Here is a 19,618-nt window from a genome sequence, read left to right on the forward strand (position 1 = left end):
CTGGTGGCAGACTAATAATTAATATTTCTGATGTAAAGATTTCTGTGAAAAAGAAGAAAGCCCAATAGGACATGTCCTGTACAGTTTAAGAATCTGTAGCCATAGTAGAGGACTATTATTTTGATGAACAGACCTGAGCGACAACTGATGACGTCACATGCTCAGACTTGCTTGACCAATCGGCGGAAGGGGGCGTGTCAGGCCGCCACATGTGGAAAACGAATTTTGAAGTCATTTATTCGTTTTTTGCCTGTGAACTAAAAAACGAAAAATCAAGCCGAAATTCCGTTTTTGGTTTATAAACGGAAAACGAATTGACTGAAGTTCAAAGACTCTCTTCATTCTTTGTTCTAAAAGGAATAACGATAAAATGATCGCCAAAAAACGAAAAACGGGCCGTTTTTAATTGGTTTTTCGTTTTTTGATTCTGACACCAAAAACGGTTATTTGGTTTTTCGTTTTGAAACAAAAAACAGAAAAACGGTATTTTCGTTTTATAATTACAAACGAATTACGGATTATCCAGAGATCCCCTGACCTGTGTCACTGTACGTGTGAGTAAAAAATTAGTAAACAAAGTCCATTGTAGTTATGAAAGTTTTCCATTGTGTGTCAGACTGTTCGATGTCATCGGGTTTTTAAACGAGCTGACAGCGACGATTACCGTCATTCTTCTTTTCTAAGCGAGTTACCACGTTACGTAAAAATGAGGAAGCAAGTTCATCATTCATTGGGATTTAAATGGATCAGATTTGATTTCCCACACCGGAAGTAGATAACAACAACTATCAGACGTTTTGACATTTGACGCTGTGAATGGGTGTGTTAGAAAATGTAAGCTCCACCAAAGTTCAAATTCAAACTAATGTCTTCAACACTTAAAAAAATGAAAGCTAATAATTTTAATGGAAAACAATTAAATGGGCTACAGTAAAATCCTAAAAAAAGTTAAATTGTAACATTTATATCATGAAGGAATTATGCTGCAAATTATATGAGTATGAAAATGTTGTTACCAACACAATTAATTAGACAGTTGACATCATTACTTAAGACAAGTTTTTTATTAAAATTAAAAATGTATAGCCAAAAAAATATATTTAAAAATAAAACATGTTTTGTTTTAAATTAGGCTTAGTTTCAGGCGAAAACTATAGTTTCTCATTCAAATAATATAACTGTATCATATTGATTGTCCACTAGAGGACAGAAAACGCTCAAACACCTGTTTTGTTCAGTTCATATTAACACTGATCAAAACAGCGAAACTGACTCTATATAATGTAACAGACATGAACAATACATGACATTAATATCTGCATAACAGACAAGATCACAGTTAATGGAAACATGTTCCATCAACTTTAAAATAACCACACACAAAAAAATGTTAGTTTGAAGTTTAAAGAAGCCCTTTGTCAATATACTTTTCACAGGCGTGCAGAATCATTTCAAACACATTTGCCAAAGCATTCAGGGATAATGTTGCTATAGACAAGAGCTTTCAGAGATCTGTCCATCCTTCAACAGTGAGTTTGTCTCTGACACATCTTCTCTTTCTAAGGAATCTGTAAGGTAGGATAGAAAGGTTCAGTAAAATTAAAGTTTTAGCTCCATCTACATCTAGTGTGGATGTGACCGTTACCCAAATATATACCCTAAAATATACAAGAAGGGAGAAATACAGAACAAAAAGAGATTAGAACAAAGAACAATCATTTAGATCAGGGTTTTTAATGTTTAGCTAATATTTGGAAATTGATTCTGCCAATAGATATTGAAAGGATTAATGAAAGTAAAAAAGCATTGCATTTTCGTCTCCAGCACTATATTATTAAATAAAATTTGAATGCAATATATGAACTGTATGCCAAATTTAGCCAATAAATCCAGTAAAAATGTATTACTTGTTGAAACTTGTTCACATAGTGTCTATAAGCACTTTAATTCCCACTGAAGTGCCTTGAAATGCACAGCATTATTCATTGTGTTGACGTAATTCCCACTTAAACAGGAAGACAGGGCAGGACATATCGAACAGCTCCTCCCCTTTTTTAAATAGCCAATAGCGTGTCGTTTATATCACGAGTCGGTCAGAGCTGTTGAGCTAGGTAAAGCCGCATTTCACAGCTTATGGCAGTCTAGATTCCCCTTTTAGATTTAATGTGAAACTCTTATTAAAGGAGAACTTGGTAACTTTTTTAACTTAATAAAACTGTCTAGAAATCATTTGGATGGTTAAACAACCTGTTCTGGTGATATTGGTGACTTTCCCCGCTCCCCCCAGCGTTCCCAGGCGGAAAAACAACCTTGCAACTTGGGGACTACCGTCCCGGCAAAATAGAAATTGGAAGTCTCGTGAGAAGCGAGAACGAGAGCGAGCGTGAAACACGAATCGCTTTACGGCAATTCAACATAAACACACACGCATGTATGATGTATTACCAGATTACCCACCTCGGTAGACATAGCTCCACACGATACAGTTGGCTTGCTCCGATCAAAACAAACGCACATGAGCAGCGGTAGAGAGGGGGAGGAGGACGCCGCAAGTGAGTTTTTTACGACCGTGTTGTGAAATATACGCCCCACCACAGCTGTAGGGGGAGCTCGTGGGGAAAACATGCGACAACAAAAGGGAAAATCAGCGAAGAAGTGACTAGAGTTCGCTAGAGTTGCCGAGTTCTCCTTTAAAACAAAACAGTGATCATAATCATACTGAGGATGTGTAGATTGAAGAGTGTGTAATTTATGTTGGTGTTTATTTGGTGTTATCTCTTCTATTCGTCAGTGCTGAGTCTGTCGAACTGTTTCTCCTCCATTTTGTTTTAAAATACAGCATTCTGTGCAGAATTCAAATGGGTCCGATTTTTTTTGTAGTCTACGTCGACTAAATCTTATGATCTGCTGCTGTTTTGTCTCTGGACTGGAGCTGTGGCGGTTCGCGTGACACTAATGTGAAACCAGACTTCCTTCGCCCCAATGGAAAGCATATTACGCTGTCTGAATCGTTGCCTATCCCCTATATCAGGGTTTCTCAAACTCGGCCCTGGAGTGTTTGATCAGGGTTGGAGCTAAACTGTGCAGGACAGTGGCCCCCCAGGACCGAGTTTGAGAAACCCTCCCCTATATAGTGCCCTATGTGCCATTCACCATGTAGAAAATAATAACTGTTTTAACAAGTGACCGATTTCAGCATCTATTTATAATGTATAATAATTATATATATATATATATAAAATCGGAGCTTCAGATTCTAGAGAATTGGATGGAAAATCTGATGAGAAGATGAAGTGCAGAGTGATGTCATCAAAATCAGAGATCCATATTGGCAGACTTAGTTTTAAATGCTTATATAATCTAAATGTGAATTTTGTCATTGGAGCACACTAGCTTATAGATAACAGTAAGGCTAACATATTCATACTGAAAGCCCAAAAAACTTTAATTTTGATTTCATAGGGACTTTAAAAACTATTACACTGACAGGTTTGAGCTACTCACCTTGGACAAGAAATGTCTTTGAGATCATACTTCTCCCATTCCTGGTGATATTGAGTTTATAAATGCCAAAGTCTGTAGGTCTGATGTCATTGATGGTGAGATATCCAGTTTTGCGATCCAGGTGAACTCGGTCATCATGATTGTGACAACCGCTATTGTTCAGTTCATTCAGTCTGGTGATGACTTTAAAAGGATTAGTTTGATCTGTGCCTGATTCTCCAAACCTCCACTGTAACACATCACAGCTCTGTATTTCAGTGAGGCCAGTGTTTAGAGTGACGGACTCTCCCACCGTCACCGACACGGTCTTCATTTCAACTTTCTCAGCAACAACCTCGTCTGCTGAACAAACGGGAATGGAGGTAGAGATTAAACATTGTAGTGGTGTTTAATAACAGAATAGACTCAGATACAGTATCTTACCATTACTCAGCTCAGTGTCTTGCCCACGAGTTTGGTCTGATTAAACAAAATGCAAGTAAAAATGTTTTTTTATATATATATATATATATATATATATATATATATATATATATATATATATACACTCACCTAAAGGATTATTAGGAACACCATACTAATACTGTGTTTGACCCCCTTTCGCCTTCAGAACTGCCTTAATTCTACGTGGCATTGATTCAACAAGGTGCTGAAAGCATTCTTTAGACATGTTGGCCCATATTGATAGGATAGCATCTTGCAGTTGATGGAGATTTGTGGGATGCACATCCAGGGCACGAAGCTCCCGTTCCACCACATCCCAAAGATGCTCTATTGGGTTGAGATCTGGTGACTGTGGGGGCCATTTTAGTACAGTGAACCACGCTCAAAATTGCTTAAATCACATTTCTTTCCCATTCTGACATTCAGTTTGGAGTTCAGGAGATTGTCTTGACCAGGGCTGCGTTTCCCAAAAGCATCGTAAGCCTAAGTTGATCGTAAAAACGATCGTACGACTGATCTTAATATTACGGTCTGTTTCCCAAAAGCATCGTAGCTTAAGTAGCACTTGAAAATCTTCGTAGATCTACGAGTGCTCTGGAGTAATCGTACATCCCCAAGTGCATCGTAAGAAGACAGATTTATGAGGACACCTGCAGGACAACCGGCAGATTACACCTTTAACTTTATTCAAATGCAATGTGATTATAATATAAGGTTTTGATTGTACTTTATTGTACACTTTATTACTCTTTTTTGTTGTTGGTTAAATTAATGTATAAATTAAATAATTAAAAAGGTCAGAAAACAAAACAAAAAATAGAAATAATTTAATCTAATAATTTTAATCAAAATTAAATGAATGAACAAAAAAAATCCTTTAAATCTGTTAAAAATTACATCTTTGTTTCGCTCTATCTCCTCTAAAAGGACATTAATTTCATCTTTTTGAAAAGTATCTTTTCTTGTTTTTGTTTTTTTGTTTGTTTTTTTCAGCCATTTTGTCAGTGCCTCCGCCTGTAGGTGCTTTATATATACTTGTCTTGATTGCTAATCCACAACAGATGACAATTATTAGGTTAAACATTTAGAATACGATTCCAAAGGTTATATTTCAGCACTTCGAGAATGGACAGCGACTCTTAAGTAGCACGTAGAGCGCGTTCTCGCGCGTTCATGTTAAGTGCATTTTTGGGAAACACTCGTGGAATTGCTGCGAGCGTTCGTAACCTTGCACGTAGAAAGCGCTCTTAAGAGCTAAGATACATCGTTATCGGGAAACCCGGCCCAGGACCATACCCCTAAATGCATTGAAGCAACTGCCATGTGATTGGTTGATTAGATAATTGCATTAATGAGAAATTGAACAGGTGTTCCTAATAATCCTTTAGGTGAGTGTATATATATATATATATATATATATATATATATATATATATATATATATATATATATATATATATATATATATAAAACATTTATTTTACCTTTTGCTTAATCAGGCCAAACTCGTGGGCAAGACACTGAGCTGAGTAATGTGTATACATATATATATATAAAGCTCATATTTTCTATTTTTTAACTCTAGATCAAACTTACCCATGTGATCTGTATTTCTATATTTCCTGCGGATGATGAATATTCCAACAACAGCTAAAACAATTACTCCAACAAAAACACAGATCAGCACTATATAACTGGATGATAAACCTCCTTCTGTCGACTCGTCCACTGTAATATAATGCATTAGAGAGAGTTAACACGCAAAACTTGTGAGTATAAAACTGGTGAGATTACAAAAATGTTGACATTGTAATTATGGGACACTTGAGAACTGGAAATAAAGTCGAGAGGTATTGTAAGAACTGATTTTCCTGCTAAGACAAAAGCTGATATAAAACTCATCCTGCAATAAAGCAATAAAACGCACCCTGGACAGAAGATCACAAAGAAAGAGCACAGGACATTGTCCTGCCCAAACTTATCTCCTTCCTTATCTCTGCATCCCCCTCTCCCTCCTCCCTTCATATTCCCCGTTAGTCAAGTCACTTAAAGTTCACTAAGAATGTCTATATATCACATATGATGTATCTTGTGAATCTATTGTTTTTCCTTTTCATGTTTGGTATCATTTTAAATGTCTCAGTGCGATTGGTAAAATGGTCTTAATTTAATTGCAGTCATTGCTATTATGAGAAAGAATGAAAACTTAGGAGAATCCTGTTCTCCTCTTTGGGTTGCGTCTCTTCAAGATATCTGATAATTCTCCTCAAACCCAGATGTTACCTAGCCTGGTTCTACCAGACTCTCGTACATTTCATTTGTACAGAGAGTCTGGCCTCTCTCCATTGACAAGCGTTAACTTCCTTGTAGGCGGATACTCTGTTGAAGTTTAAAACTATTGGATCTGCCCAGAGTCACTCTGGATCTGCCATAACCAATCGCTAACGTATGGTCGTGACGAACCCCGTGGGGAGGAGGGCCACAACATCATGGCCACCAACAAAACTCAGCAAAGATTGTTCTTGCTCCGGCTTTAACTTCTGGATATTCGTCAGTGTTGCCATAACGGACCGAATGGCTTTGCTCACATCTTTCTCCGCTGCCATTACTGAACTACAACTCAAACTAACGCACGACATCAACGTCATCACTCTCAGCCGCTCCCTCTGTTCGCTGATTGGGCCGCCAAAAAAATGAAAACCAAAGAATACACCACAATCCCAGACGTAGTACTGAAGGGAAATAAAATTGAGCGGAAGTACGCAGGAGGGTCGGAGCCAGGCTAGGTGTTACCCCCTGGGGTACTTGAATTGACCCAAAACAACTCTAAAAGCAGAGCAGACTTTGGGAATCTGTAACCAGGAACATCCCCCATACAGTGTGTGTCAGTGTTTTCTCAAGTCTTATACTGTGTGTCTCTGTCAGGAATGCATTGCTTACTCTTAGAGTCATCTTTGAATAATTGATGTCATCATGTATTTATTATTTCTGAATTGGCTTTTAATCATTTACTTGTGTAATTGGCATGCTACAATTTTACCTGACAAATAAAATGTTATATTTGCTTTATTCTGCATTATTCTGAAATCATTTTTCTAGTATGGATTAATGTGTAGTCTGGTGTTTCCTCAAATCTCTGTCCAGGATAGATCAAACCGAAGGCACTATGAATGGAGTATGGAGCACATCATTAAGGAGACCTTCCGATCACTGACTTAGCATGGTGCATCTTGCGACTATTAAAAAAATGACACCTTTTGTCAGCAGTGAGCGGCCGCTTAGGGTAAAATAGTTTGCACTGTATCCTCTGACTATTTCAGAACTGGCTAACTTCAATGGAGCGCTGAAAAGACACACACACATTACACCTTCGCCCACACCGTTGGATTCCTTCATTGGGCTAATGGGTGGGCTTTACAGTATCAATAATGCAGAGCAGAACAAATCAGCGCTGTGGTACCTGAACATGTGTGACAGAGTGTGTTGATGTCCAGATGTGTGGTCTGGTTGCTGATGGGATTGTTCAGCACACAGCTGTAGGTGTTTTTATCCTGATATTCCACCTCCAGAGGTAGAGAGAGACTGATGCTGAGATCAGACGCACTGATGCTGGACAATACACTGATTCCTGCGTACCAGGAGAGAGTCACATGACTCACATTCACCACTGATGAACACACCAATGAACATGAAGATGATGATGATGATGATGAACAGTCTCTGTTGATGACAGGAACAGGCAGACGAGCTGGAAAACATGAGAGAATAAACGAAGAATGATTACAATTACAGGTGAATCATCCTTTATATAAATATTTCTCTAAATAGAGCCACCTTGATGAAGTAGTTTGAAGAAGTTTAACTTGCAATCTATAAAAGTGCAATTTCTACTGCAAAAGAGGAAAATCTGGGTAAGTGTCAATGTGAAATATTATATTATTGGCTCTTGAATGGTAGATTTTAATAACAAACTTCTTAAAGTCAACAAGCAAACACATTTTACTTCCATCATGTGGCAGAAAAGATGAGTGAGACAGGATATTCAATGAGAAGAATAATGTAGGAATTGAATGAGTTGTAAATAGTTAATGTTACATATCATCACAGTGAAACAATGAAGCCAGGGATATTGTCCAACAAAAAATTACAATAGTTGTGCTTGCTAATTTGATTCCTAACCTGATTCCTACCTTTTGAAGTTCAATACATTTAGTTAATTATGACTTTTTTTAATGCCATAATTATGATTTTATCAAAACATTTTTTTTTTCTTATGTGGCAGAAATGGGCTTCCATAGTTTTAAGTAGAAAGAGAGTCAGGGTCAGGGAACAAATAGTTAAAAAAATCATTTTGATTTGCCAAAGCAATGCCATGATATAAGTTCATTATGGGTCTGGTAATGCCCATTTACACAAATCGATCTATTTCTGCTGAACGCAATGTCCAAAATTAATGAAACTTGATGCACATATTCAAATTCATAACAGGACATTCTGAGTAAACATGCAGAGTTGTTTTAAATATCATCAATATATATCAGACAAAATCTGTGTAAAATGGCTCAAAAGACTGGTTATGCATAACATACATTATAGTTTCATACATTTTAATGTCTAATTTAATTAAAGTCTAATCAGTTTGCAAAGAAATCTGTGATCTCCAAATTACTTTTATTTTTACATATCGTATTCATACTGTGTCAAGTTGCTAGACATGACTGAATGCATTGCTGTCCAATTAAAATGAAGAGACAATATTCTCTATTGTAATCTAGTATATAGAATAATACTTCCATACTGAGACTCTCAAAGACTAATGTTTGAAAAGAGACAAGGCCAATGAATAACTGTATCGTCTACACAAGCCATTTGTGCTTGGACCCCGACAATTGATGCGCGTGGCCTTTTAAAAACTTTTAGACTTTAATTTGTTATACCAATAATAAATCTTGTTGCACCTTAATTATGCGACGTTTAATTTTGGAACTAAAGTTATATATTTAATTTATTATATTATATACTGTATGTACTATAAAGTTAGTTAGTTTTAACTTAATGTCACTTTTTTGCAAAGCAATGAAATCAAACCAAATGCATATATTTTAACTACTCACCAGAAACAATAATACTGATTTTTTTGATGACCTCCTTTTCGCCAGCGATCTGTAGCTCATAAAGTCCAGAGTGTTCAGTTTTGATGTTTCTGATTGTAAGATCTCCAGTCTGATCATCCAGATGCAGTCTGTCTCTGAATCTCCCATCAAGAGCATTACTGTATAATGAGACCATATTGATCATTTTGTTGATCTGAGCTATACGAGTGTTGTCAGGTCCAAACGTCCACAGTATCAGATCATCTTTCTGTATTTCAGTATCAGTGTTTAGAGTGACAGAATCTCCCTCCATCACCGACACTGCGTCTTCAGCACCAAACACACCTGAGGAACAAACAAACAGTTTCTCAAATGGAGATCATTTCTGTCTAAACAACTTCATGAAACTTCATACAATTTAAAGGGTTGGCAAGTACCAACATTGATATTCTGTCTAGTCGGACGGTAGCCTACATGGAATCTCTCCGAGTGAGTACAACTGTATCCCATACTACTAAAAAATATACATCCCTTCTCATGAACATTAAAAAACGAATCTCGTGTGGGTTTTTTTTGTTATATTTTTATTTTCGTTTTCATCACACTTTGTTCTAATTTACCAATGGATATAAAACCAAACTGGATAAACAGCTTAAATACTCAATCTCTACATGGGCAGGAATGAAACGCCCCTTTCTACCGATTCTAAACGAGTTTATTGCAACACCATTAAATCTCTTTCTCCTCAAACCAGACAACCCAATGGCTTGACCCAAACTGTACCGGGGCAGAACCTAGGCAGGACTCTCTTTTGTGTAGACATATTGCTATAATTACGTTTTAGGCAATAAACTGAGATTAATTTTAATTGGGTTATTAGGTCTTCAAATGTGCCCTTCGAAGGGTGCAGCCTCTGAATTGGGTAATTGTTTATGAATGGTTCATTGAATTACTTCACTTGACTGATTAGTTCAAAATGCTGTGATCTTTGTTTGGAACTATTTCCACTTCTAATATAGAGCAAAACAGACAATATTGTGTCTAATACAGCGGGGAAATAAGTATTGAACACGTCACCATTTTTCTCGGTAAATATATTTCCAAAGGTGCTATTGACATGAAATTTTCACCAGATGTTGATAACAACCCAAGGAATCAGAATCAAAAAGGAATCAAAAAGGTCTCATTGCCAAGGTGTCACACAAGACACATCTCATGATGGGTGAAAGCAAAGAGCTGTCTCAAGACCTTCGCAACCTAATTGTTCCATCACATAATGATGGCATTGGTTATAGGCGCCATTCTAAGCTTCTGAATGGTCCAGTGAGCACTGTTAGGACCATAATACGGAAGTGGAAAGACAATCATTTCACCATAAATATGCCTCGACCAGTGCTCCTCGCAAGATTTCTGACAGAGGAGTGAAAAGAATAATCAGAAGAGTTGTCCAAGAGCCAACACCAAGGTGTATGGCGTTTTTAGGGTAATGTGCACTGAATTAACACTAAATTATACACTAAATTCTCTCAGTATTTCCCTGGCTTTTCCAAATGTTGTGCAGCAAACTTTAAACAATCTTCAACATGCTTTTTTAGCGCAATTTTCCACCGGACAAATTGCGATTGTTAACTCTGTTCTGACTTAATGTAATTCACTCTGTAATTGTTAACTTCTGTTCTGTGCGTCTGTGCGCACCAATCTTGCACTTCTATCTACTCCTCAACCAGACCACCTAGAGACTTCGGGTTTTCGGCATTATGTTAAGGAAGGTCTAATCTCGGGAACGCACAAAAACAATCCAGGAAAAGATTTACTATCTCTTAGTGTTGTGATCCCATGAGGTCAGAAAATTGCGCTAAAACACTCACCGAGTTTTTATTACTTGTTTTCAGTAATGGAGTCTTGCGTGGTGAGCGTGCATACAGGCCATGGCGGTGGAGTGCATTACTTGCTGTTTTCTTTGAGAACACAGTACCTGCTATCTGCAGGTCTATTTGAAGCTCTCCACAAGTGGCCCTTGGCTCTTGGACAACTCTTCTGATTATTCTTTTCACTCCTCTGTCAGAAATCTTGCGAGGAGCACTGGTCGAGGCAAATTTATGGTGAAATTATTGTCATTCCACTTCCGTATTATGGTCCCAACAGTGCTCACTGGACCATTCAGAAGCTTAGAATGGCGCCTATAACCAATGCCATCATTATGTGTTGCAACAATTAGGTTGCGAAGGTCTTGAGACAGCTCTTTGCTTTTACCCATCATGAGATGTGTCTTGTGTGACACCTTGGCAATTACTAATAGTTTTAAGCTGTTGTCTTGGCTTTCCATGCCTTTTCGCACCTCCCTTTCTTCATGTGTTCAATACTTTTTCCCTGTGTCATTTCACATTATTACACATAACTTAATTTCTGAGCTTATTTGTTTTGGTTTCTTTGTATGTACTGATTCCTTGGGTTGTTATCAACATCTGGTGAATATTTCATGTCAATAGCACCTTTGGAAATATATTTACTGAGAAAAATGGTGACTTATTTCCCCCGCTGTATGTGTGAAATTAACATTAACTACTTGTTTATTGAACTGTTTTATAAAATCAGTGTCACATTTTTAATCGTGATGGTATTCACTCTTGGTAGTGTCATATGTTATAAACATAAAAACTACACATTTTGGATTTTTGCCGTAGTATGTTAACTGAGTTTGTTTGTGCTGCTCTCATTTGTTTCGATTCCTCCTCGGGAGACTGTGTGACCCCGGCAGCAAACTGACAGAATCAATGTAGAAATTATCTTTCTCGTGGCAATGAAACAACGTTGATCTCCGATGCCGATGTTTGCTTACCTAACATTGAAACGATGTTGATTGCATTTGGGTGAAATGACCTTATTCAATAAACACATTTAGCCTCAACAGAAAACCTTGTTACCGTCAGTACATAGGCTAGTTTATGTACTAACACATATCAATTGCCACTTACACTAAATGTAATAAAATGAGAATTCTCTTGTTTTAGTGATTCCCTGGTTATTTTGTTGTTATTGAAGTTTTAATCTGGCTACTTGTCCAGGCAAGGTAAAAATGTTTTCACTTGCCCCTTTAAAAAATCCACTTGCCCCGGACAAGTGTTATGTCGAGCCCTGCGCTGTATTAGGAAAGCTGTGTTGTTGTAAAGTGCCCGATATGCAGAAAATGACAAATGATGTTTTATTAACAAAGTACGGGAGGAACAGCCTTCTACGTTTCTGTCTACGATACACTATCCTGGTTAAAACCAGACCATTTTCAGTAGTAACTGAGTTATGGTCAGTTAAAGCTTCATTAATAACTCATTTCCAAAGGGGGGTCACCAACGAATGTCGGTCAAATGCCTCTGGGCGAAATTGGATAGACCTAAAACCAATCAGAGCGATCGTCATTGTGTAAAGCCATGCTGCATCCCAATTCGTCTAAGTTACACTACGCCATAAAAGTATGTACTCTATCAAATCGAATTTAATTTCCTACCGTTTCGGAGAGAAATGTAGTCGCACGTTAATCTGCCAGTGGGTCTTTCATGGAAACTGTTCTCATGTGTTTGCAATTTGAATATAATAATGCATTTAAAAGTTGGTGCGCTTCACCAACAGACGTTGCTCAAACGCCTCTGGGCGCAATTGGATAGGCTAGACCTAAAACCAATCAGAGCGATCGTCATCGTGTAAAGCCTGCCTCAACGTTTCTGATTGGTGCCGCGATTTGGACGGATTAGAAATCGGCTTGAATGAGCTCTTTGCCAGACTACTTGCAGAGCAAATCTAAATTTGCTGGAAGTTTGTCTGGGTTTTCCCAGGCTAGCGATACACAATTGTGAACAGTCATTAGATCAGATTCCAGGCGGATACACACGGATACAAATCGGATTTGGACTGACAGTGTGAACATAGCTTTAGACATTTCTGTAGGGGTGCAACGGATCAAAAAACTCACGGTTCGGATCGTTTCTCGGATCAGAGTCACGGATCGGATCATTTTTCGGATCAGCAAAAAAAACTTTTTTTTTTTGTTTATTAACACTTTTAAATTATTAAATTAAAATATATAAAATCAACTTAAAGTGTACAAGGCATAATATCTTCTTTTAACATAATTAATGAAAAACAACTTAAAGTGCAACATAAAAAGGCATATCTCCTTCCTTTAATGCTTCAATGCTTGATGTGTTTCCACTGTCATATAGGGCTGTCAAAATTGCTCAAAAATGACGTTCGAATATTCTCTCTAAAAAAACACATATATTCGAACTATTCGAACATCTGGTTGCGCATTTTGTCAATGACGCGCATTATGTCAATAACAGGACACATTAATACAAAGAGACATAACTACTTGTATAGGTAGTTTATTTAAGTTTAAACATATTTGACAACGTATTACCTACACAAAAACAAGTAAATCAACTAATGGCCAAGACAGCAGACCTCACTCTCGCTCACTCACTCTCGCACTCTTTCTCTCTCTCGCCCGCCCTCACCCTCGTGCTGCGTTCACACACCAAACGCGAATAGAGCGTCTGGCGCGAGTGATTTCAATGTTAAGTCAATGTAAATACGCGTTTACGCGCGTCTGGAGGTCTTGCGGCGCGAATGAGGTGTCACGCTCGCTGCGGTTCATAACGGTTTAAATGAACAACAAATATAAGCAAATGTTGAGTGCTTTTTTTTCCCCCATAAATCAATCCGCGGATCACGTGTGTGCCGAACCGAAGATATTGATCCGAACGGATCACGGATCAATGATGATCCGTTGCACCACTACATTTCTGTATCCCTTTTTATCTCTTTGAATTGACATCTATGGAGCTTGTTGCTAGGGTGCTCTAAATGGTTGCTAGGGCGTGGCTTGATAGCTTCACTGTCATCCAGATAGACTGTTTGGTTGCCTGAGTAAAATAAGCCCACCCTCATGTCTCTATGACATTGTGATCTAGTTAGCCTTAAAGTTTGTGCAATAAAAAATGAATATGCAAGTTACCATAGTATACTCTAAAAAATGCTGGGTTATTTGTAAACCCAAATGCTGGGTTGAGCATTTTGACTATGTTGCTGGGTTATTTTCCCCGTAATCAGCTGACAATAACCCAGCATTTGGGTTTGTTTTGGAAACTTTGACCCAGCGCTTACCTCTACGCGCGCTTTTGTCATCACAAATCACAACGTCACCAGGAGGACGAGAGGTTCGAGCAGGAGCGAGTGTAAAGGTGAGTAACACTGTTTTATTAAAACTATCCTAACATTAAGTAGTCGGCAAGTCAATAATAAGTTATGTTGAAATTAACTGTGAATTATTGACGACGGACCCTTACATTATTTAACACGAATGCTCTAGATTTTGCGTCTGTCGAAGTAGCGACCGTTAGGCTACACATAACATTCATTATTTTCTATAGAAAAAACACGTGTGCGCACCTGTTTCATCGGCAGTCCCTTCACTGTAGTATGAGGCAATTCTAGGCAGCTCTTGCCTCCCAGGGGAATTTATGTTCTTACAGAGCTTGTCGGCCTCTTTAAAGGAGAAGTTCAGTTTTAAAATGAAAATTCTGTCATCATATACTCACCCTCATGTTGTTTCAAACCTGTATGAATTGATGAACAGAAAAGAAGATATTTAGAAGATTATCAGTAACCAGACAGTTTTTGGGTCCCAATGACTTCCATAGTATTTTTTTTTTCCTACTATGGAAGTCATTGGGACCCAAAAACTGTCTGGTTACTGATAATCTTCTAAATATCTTCTTTTCTGTTCAGCATAAGAAAGAAATTCATACAGCTTTGAAACAACATAAGGGTGAGTATATGATGACAGAATTTTCATTTTAAAAGTGAACTTCTCCTTTAAATGTGGTAAACCACGTTTCTACAAAATTCGCGTTTGGAGCTGTCAAAATTCGTGGCAATGTTAAGTCTATGGGACTTTTTTTTATGAGCGATAAGCGAACATCGTACGCCCGATCGATTTTAAAAAAGTCATAGCACACCTCTCCTCAAGCCGCTCGATTTGACACCTAGACACTATCTTGTCCAGAAGAAGATGAAGAAGAAGCATGCCAGAGAACAATGATTTGCTTAGCCGCACCACTAATTAAAGAGTGTTGCCAAACAATAGGCTATAGGTAAATGGATGCCAACATCAGCATTTGAATGAGACGTTGCATTTGGTAAACCACTTAGACATGTTTTATATTAAATACTTTAGTAACATTTTGTTATACAGCCTATATATGTATAATCAAAGCATTTAAAATTATTTCGTTTAATAGCAAATAGCCTACGCTTGAACCCTAGCAAAAAAAACGATAGGCTTAGAGATTGAAAGCGAAAGAGGTTTCTAAAACTATTTCTCTGAGTTTTTTAAAATCTGTACTTACCTTTCAAGAGTAAAAAGTAGATCAATAAAAGCCAGATCATTACGCTGATGTAGATTAAAATGAAATCTGAAATTTTAAAATAGCCTAAAGTTGTAGTGTATTTGGTCATCGGAGGTGCGTTCTCTAGTTCATCTTTCAGGTAGCGCTGCGTTTCTTAAACGCGCTGACAGCGACGATTAACATAGGCTAATTTTATCTAATTAACAACGGAACTAATATTATTATATCTAACCGACTTAACAACAATAGCCTAGAAAGACTATATTTTGAATGATAGCCTAATGGTTGCTGGTAAACCAGTAAACCTGCGTCTCGAGGAAACGTTGGTAAGTTGAAGATCAGGACATTTCTGAGAGAGGATTTTGAGTAACCACGTAAACTTGAATTACCTGTTTCATCGAAACTTTTCCACGTGACCGAGTAAAACATACAAACTAATAAACACAATGCAGGATGTTCCTTTATGCACACTATAAATTGTTTTTAAAAAATGGCAGACTGCAGGAACATTACACCTCTTGCTTAACATTAAGTCAGTCATAGTCCAATATCACTAATCACAAAACAAACAAAATCCACCCGTTTTGGTTGAGCACTTGAAAATACAAAATTTTCCTGTCATCATCTAAATCTCTCGACTAGCTGAGCTGATTATTATTATTAGGCTACTTTATAAAATAATAAACAAAATAAGAAATATTAGCCTACTATTTTAATAACACTATTTCCACTATAAATCTAAGTATTTAATAACATAAATAGTAATTATTATTATTATCATCATTATATTTTACACAAAACTTTTGTTTAGTGGAAAAACTTATCTCAAGAGAGAAGTATTATTTTTTATATTTTTACCCGAATCGTCAAAGTACAATTCAATTTGATTTGCATTTCAACGCATTATCAAACTTCTGTGTGTGTTTTTGCGAGGGAGCACAATGTCGGGAGAACACAAAACATTTGCGAGAAAATGCAATGGTCAAATTTTTCCTTCCATCTAATATTTTTTCCATCACCATTTCCCTTTAGGGGCTCTTATCATACAAACAACCATCACATATTTATTTAGAAAATGTATTTAATGAAAAAATTTAAAGAAAGAAAAAAGTTTAAAGTGTATATATATTACAAATATTGTTTTACAATTATACATGCTAAAAAGCATGAAAACATTTAACAACTGCAGTTGATTTGATTTGAATAAGTTGTCAACATCTGGTAATATATTTCTTCCCCCAGATTTACTTTTTCTTTGATGGAAAAACAATGATCATCAAGAGCATTTCATCAGAAAAAAAGTTACTAAAAACTAAACAGCCTAACTATTTCCTAATTATACAGTGAAAAACGCAAATACTTTTTTTGTATGTTGCCTTTCCAGGCCAGGCACCTTGAGTTTGCATTGAAAAAAAAAATGCATAAAATGTAAACAATAAATTATTAATCATGGAGAATACCCCCCCCCCCCTCCCCCTTTTTAAACAGAGGCATTTCATCTTGCCTTTTCATACTAGTGTGATAAGAGTTCAGCGGTTTATAATACTGTTGGTTATAGTACTGTGAAACTGTCTCCTGACCATTAAGTGTGAAAAACATACACTCTCTTAAGTCAGCTTTTGTTGCATGCTCAACTTTACTGATTTTGTCACTTAGGATTTTAGATGGTTGTCAAAATAGAAATGTTTCTTGGAATTCAAATGTGGATATCCAGTGTTTATGGTCCTCCTGCATTGTTAAGGAGAGGTTAGTCTCCTCTGGGGTTTGCACTCTCTTATTATTGGAACCTGTTAGAAAACAAAGAAGCATTGAAGGTAAAAACAGGGATAGTGTTTGAACTGATATTCCCATTAATCTAATCATCAATCATCATGTGTGTCTTGATTTCAAAAAGATGGTTTCTACAGAGGCTCTAAAAGGGAAATGGTGGTGGACAACTCCTTGAGTTAAGCACTGACTGCATTTCTTTATATTTGAGTCCAAGTTCAAACACTATGAAACGCTCCATTGTTAACATATGGAGCTCTGAAACATTCCCAGCGGGACATTAAAGTCTCTGTCCGAGCTCACAACAGTTTTTGCGAGGGAAGATTTGAAAAATATTTCTTTCTCCCATCCCAAATTTTCCCACCACCACGTCCCTTTAGGGGTTCTTCTTCACATTCACTTGCCATATATAATAGTTGATCAGTTACAGACTTCAGTAAGACAGTTATGACTTTAAAAGACTCAACCAACTCACAAGAGCAACAACATTGAACGTCTTTGAGATCTTCTGTCTCTCGCTGGTGATGTGGAGTTTATAATGTCCACCGAGATTAGCTGCGATGTTAGTGATGGTGAGAGATCCAGTTTTGTGATCCAGTTTCAAACAGTCTTTGAATCTTTCTTCATTATATAAGTATTCCTCATCATTTGTTTTATCCCATTTAGCGATGACGATAAATTCAGCGCAACTGCATTCTTTGGAGTCAGCAAACTTCCAGCATATCCACTGATTTTCCTGTATTTCAGTGATATCAGTGTGTAGCGTCACAGGTTGTCCTACCGTCACTAATAATGTATTGATTTCATCTGTCTCAACAAATTGACCTGGAGAACAAACAGAAAGAGTTTCTCAGACAGGGATCAAACTTGTGCAACACTGTGTGTAACAGAGATCTTGTCCAGCAAACCATGAGACTTCCTACCATGAGTCATTACAACTAAATGTACAGATATTAATGATGCTGAAGTTATAGATTTCAAAAACAAAGCATTTATTTAATCAAGCTCCTAAAACAGCTCATTTTGATATTGCGGGATCCGTGATGTAACACCAGCAAATACATTTGCATATGCCCGCCTCCAGAGCAGGACATCAACAAATAGTTATACATTATCACACCATAGGCCCCGCCCACTGGCATTCAGTCTCTTAAAGGGATAGTTCATCCAAAAATGAAGTTTACCCCATGATTTACTCACCCTTAAGCCATCCTAGATATTAAAACATGTCCTGGCTCTTCCAAGCTTTATAATGGGAGTCAATGCTTATATTTTTTTGGAAGTCCATCAAAGCGTGATTAAAGATAAAAAGAAGCGATGTGTTCGTGTAAGAAAAATATCCATATATAAAACTTTCACTAAAATAACTAGCTTCCGGCAGACGGCCATACGCAAGTCGACTAACGCCAAAAGAGTAACTCTTGAACTTGATGCACAATGAAATGCTGCCCAGTTTTGTGAACATGTTTTTTGAACCACGAGAGACGTCTAAGCTTACGCTACTACAACATCCTACGTCATACATCAAGTGTTCTTTGGTGTAAGTCGACTTGCGTAAGTTATTTTAGTCGATAAAGTTTTAAATATGGATAATTTTCTTACACAAACACATGGCTTCACTTCAGAAGGCCTTTATTAACCCCTGGAGCCATGTGGAGCACTATTATGATGATATGCACTTTTATGATGGACAGATGCACTATAGGCTAGTTGCATTGTGGCCGCCATTTTGGATTTCAGATCAGCGAGTGTGTGCTTATACACTTCCGGTTTCGCATTACGCCCGGTGCAGGGAGCCGGAGAAAGCCGAAATTGATCTTTTATAGTTGTTTATAGAATCAATTATCATTTAAAATACTACTAAGATCCATATTACTATCACACGAGCTAATGGCAATTAAATGCACGGATGCGTAGTCAGATTAATGAATGAAATACAACTGTTCACGAACAGAAGATTGTATTTGACTCATGCTGCATACGCATACGCAATGACAGTTATGCCTACTGTAAATATAGAATTACAACTACGATTAGAGTTGTTTGCATAAAATGCACGTGAACATTCACATGTTTGCCCTGTGATAGGCTACAATTCTCTCCATGCACGGCGACCGTTGATGTTCGAACTTGAGTGTGTGGGCCAGTACCTCCAGTGAAAACTAACGTGATCTGACAGCGAGAGCGAGAGACAACAGCGACCGAGTTCCATTACCACAGAGATATTTTTTTTCACAATGAGTATTCAAGAGAGCTGACTTGCCTTTCAGACGGTGACAGCCTCAGCACTTCATCGCTGTGTGCCGTTTTGTACCATTTCGTCACGTTACAACAGAGAAGTCAGCTTTCATACATTCCCCGTTGACGCTGCGGTACGGGCTGAGTGGATGCAGAAGATCCCGAGGGATA

The 19,618-nt window shown here is 37.4% G+C and overlaps 1 protein-coding gene across 1 annotated transcript; it reads right to left on the reverse strand.

Annotated features, from left to right (window-relative positions):
- Positions 1–1,047: 1,047 nt before the first annotated feature.
- Positions 1,048–12,622, reverse strand: LOC308702305 (uncharacterized protein). Its single transcript, XM_081385041.1, has 7 exons — positions 12,544–12,622; positions 9,063–9,386; positions 7,608–7,696; positions 7,409–7,511; positions 5,545–5,676; positions 3,505–3,846; positions 1,048–1,568 (listed from the first exon to the last, which is right to left on the reverse strand). The coding sequence occupies exons 2-7, from the start codon at positions 9,352–9,354 to the stop codon at positions 1,489–1,491; spliced, it is 1,038 nt and encodes a 345-aa protein (XP_081241167.1). The 5' UTR covers positions 9,355–9,386; positions 12,544–12,622; the 3' UTR covers positions 1,048–1,488.
- Positions 12,623–19,618: the final 6,996 nt, after the last annotated feature.

Source organism: Scardinius erythrophthalmus (genome assembly GCF_964197995.2).
Source record: "Scardinius erythrophthalmus genome assembly, chromosome: 14".
NCBI classification, from domain to species: Eukaryota; Metazoa; Chordata; class Actinopteri; order Cypriniformes; family Leuciscidae; genus Scardinius; species Scardinius erythrophthalmus.

Coding starts and splice junctions, on each gene's coding strand:
- LOC308702305 (XM_081385041.1), bottom strand. CDS start 9,354: ATGGAGGGAGATTCTGTCACTCTAAACACTGATACTGAAATACAGAAA. Junction 7,697..9,062: donor AATCAGTATTATTGTTTCTG/GTGAGTAGTTAA, acceptor CATGTTTTCCAG/CTCGTCTGCCTGTTCCTGTC. Junction 7,512..7,607: donor TGTGTTCATCAGTGGTGAAT/GTGAGTCATGTG, acceptor CTACCTCTGGAG/GTGGAATATCAGGATAAAAA.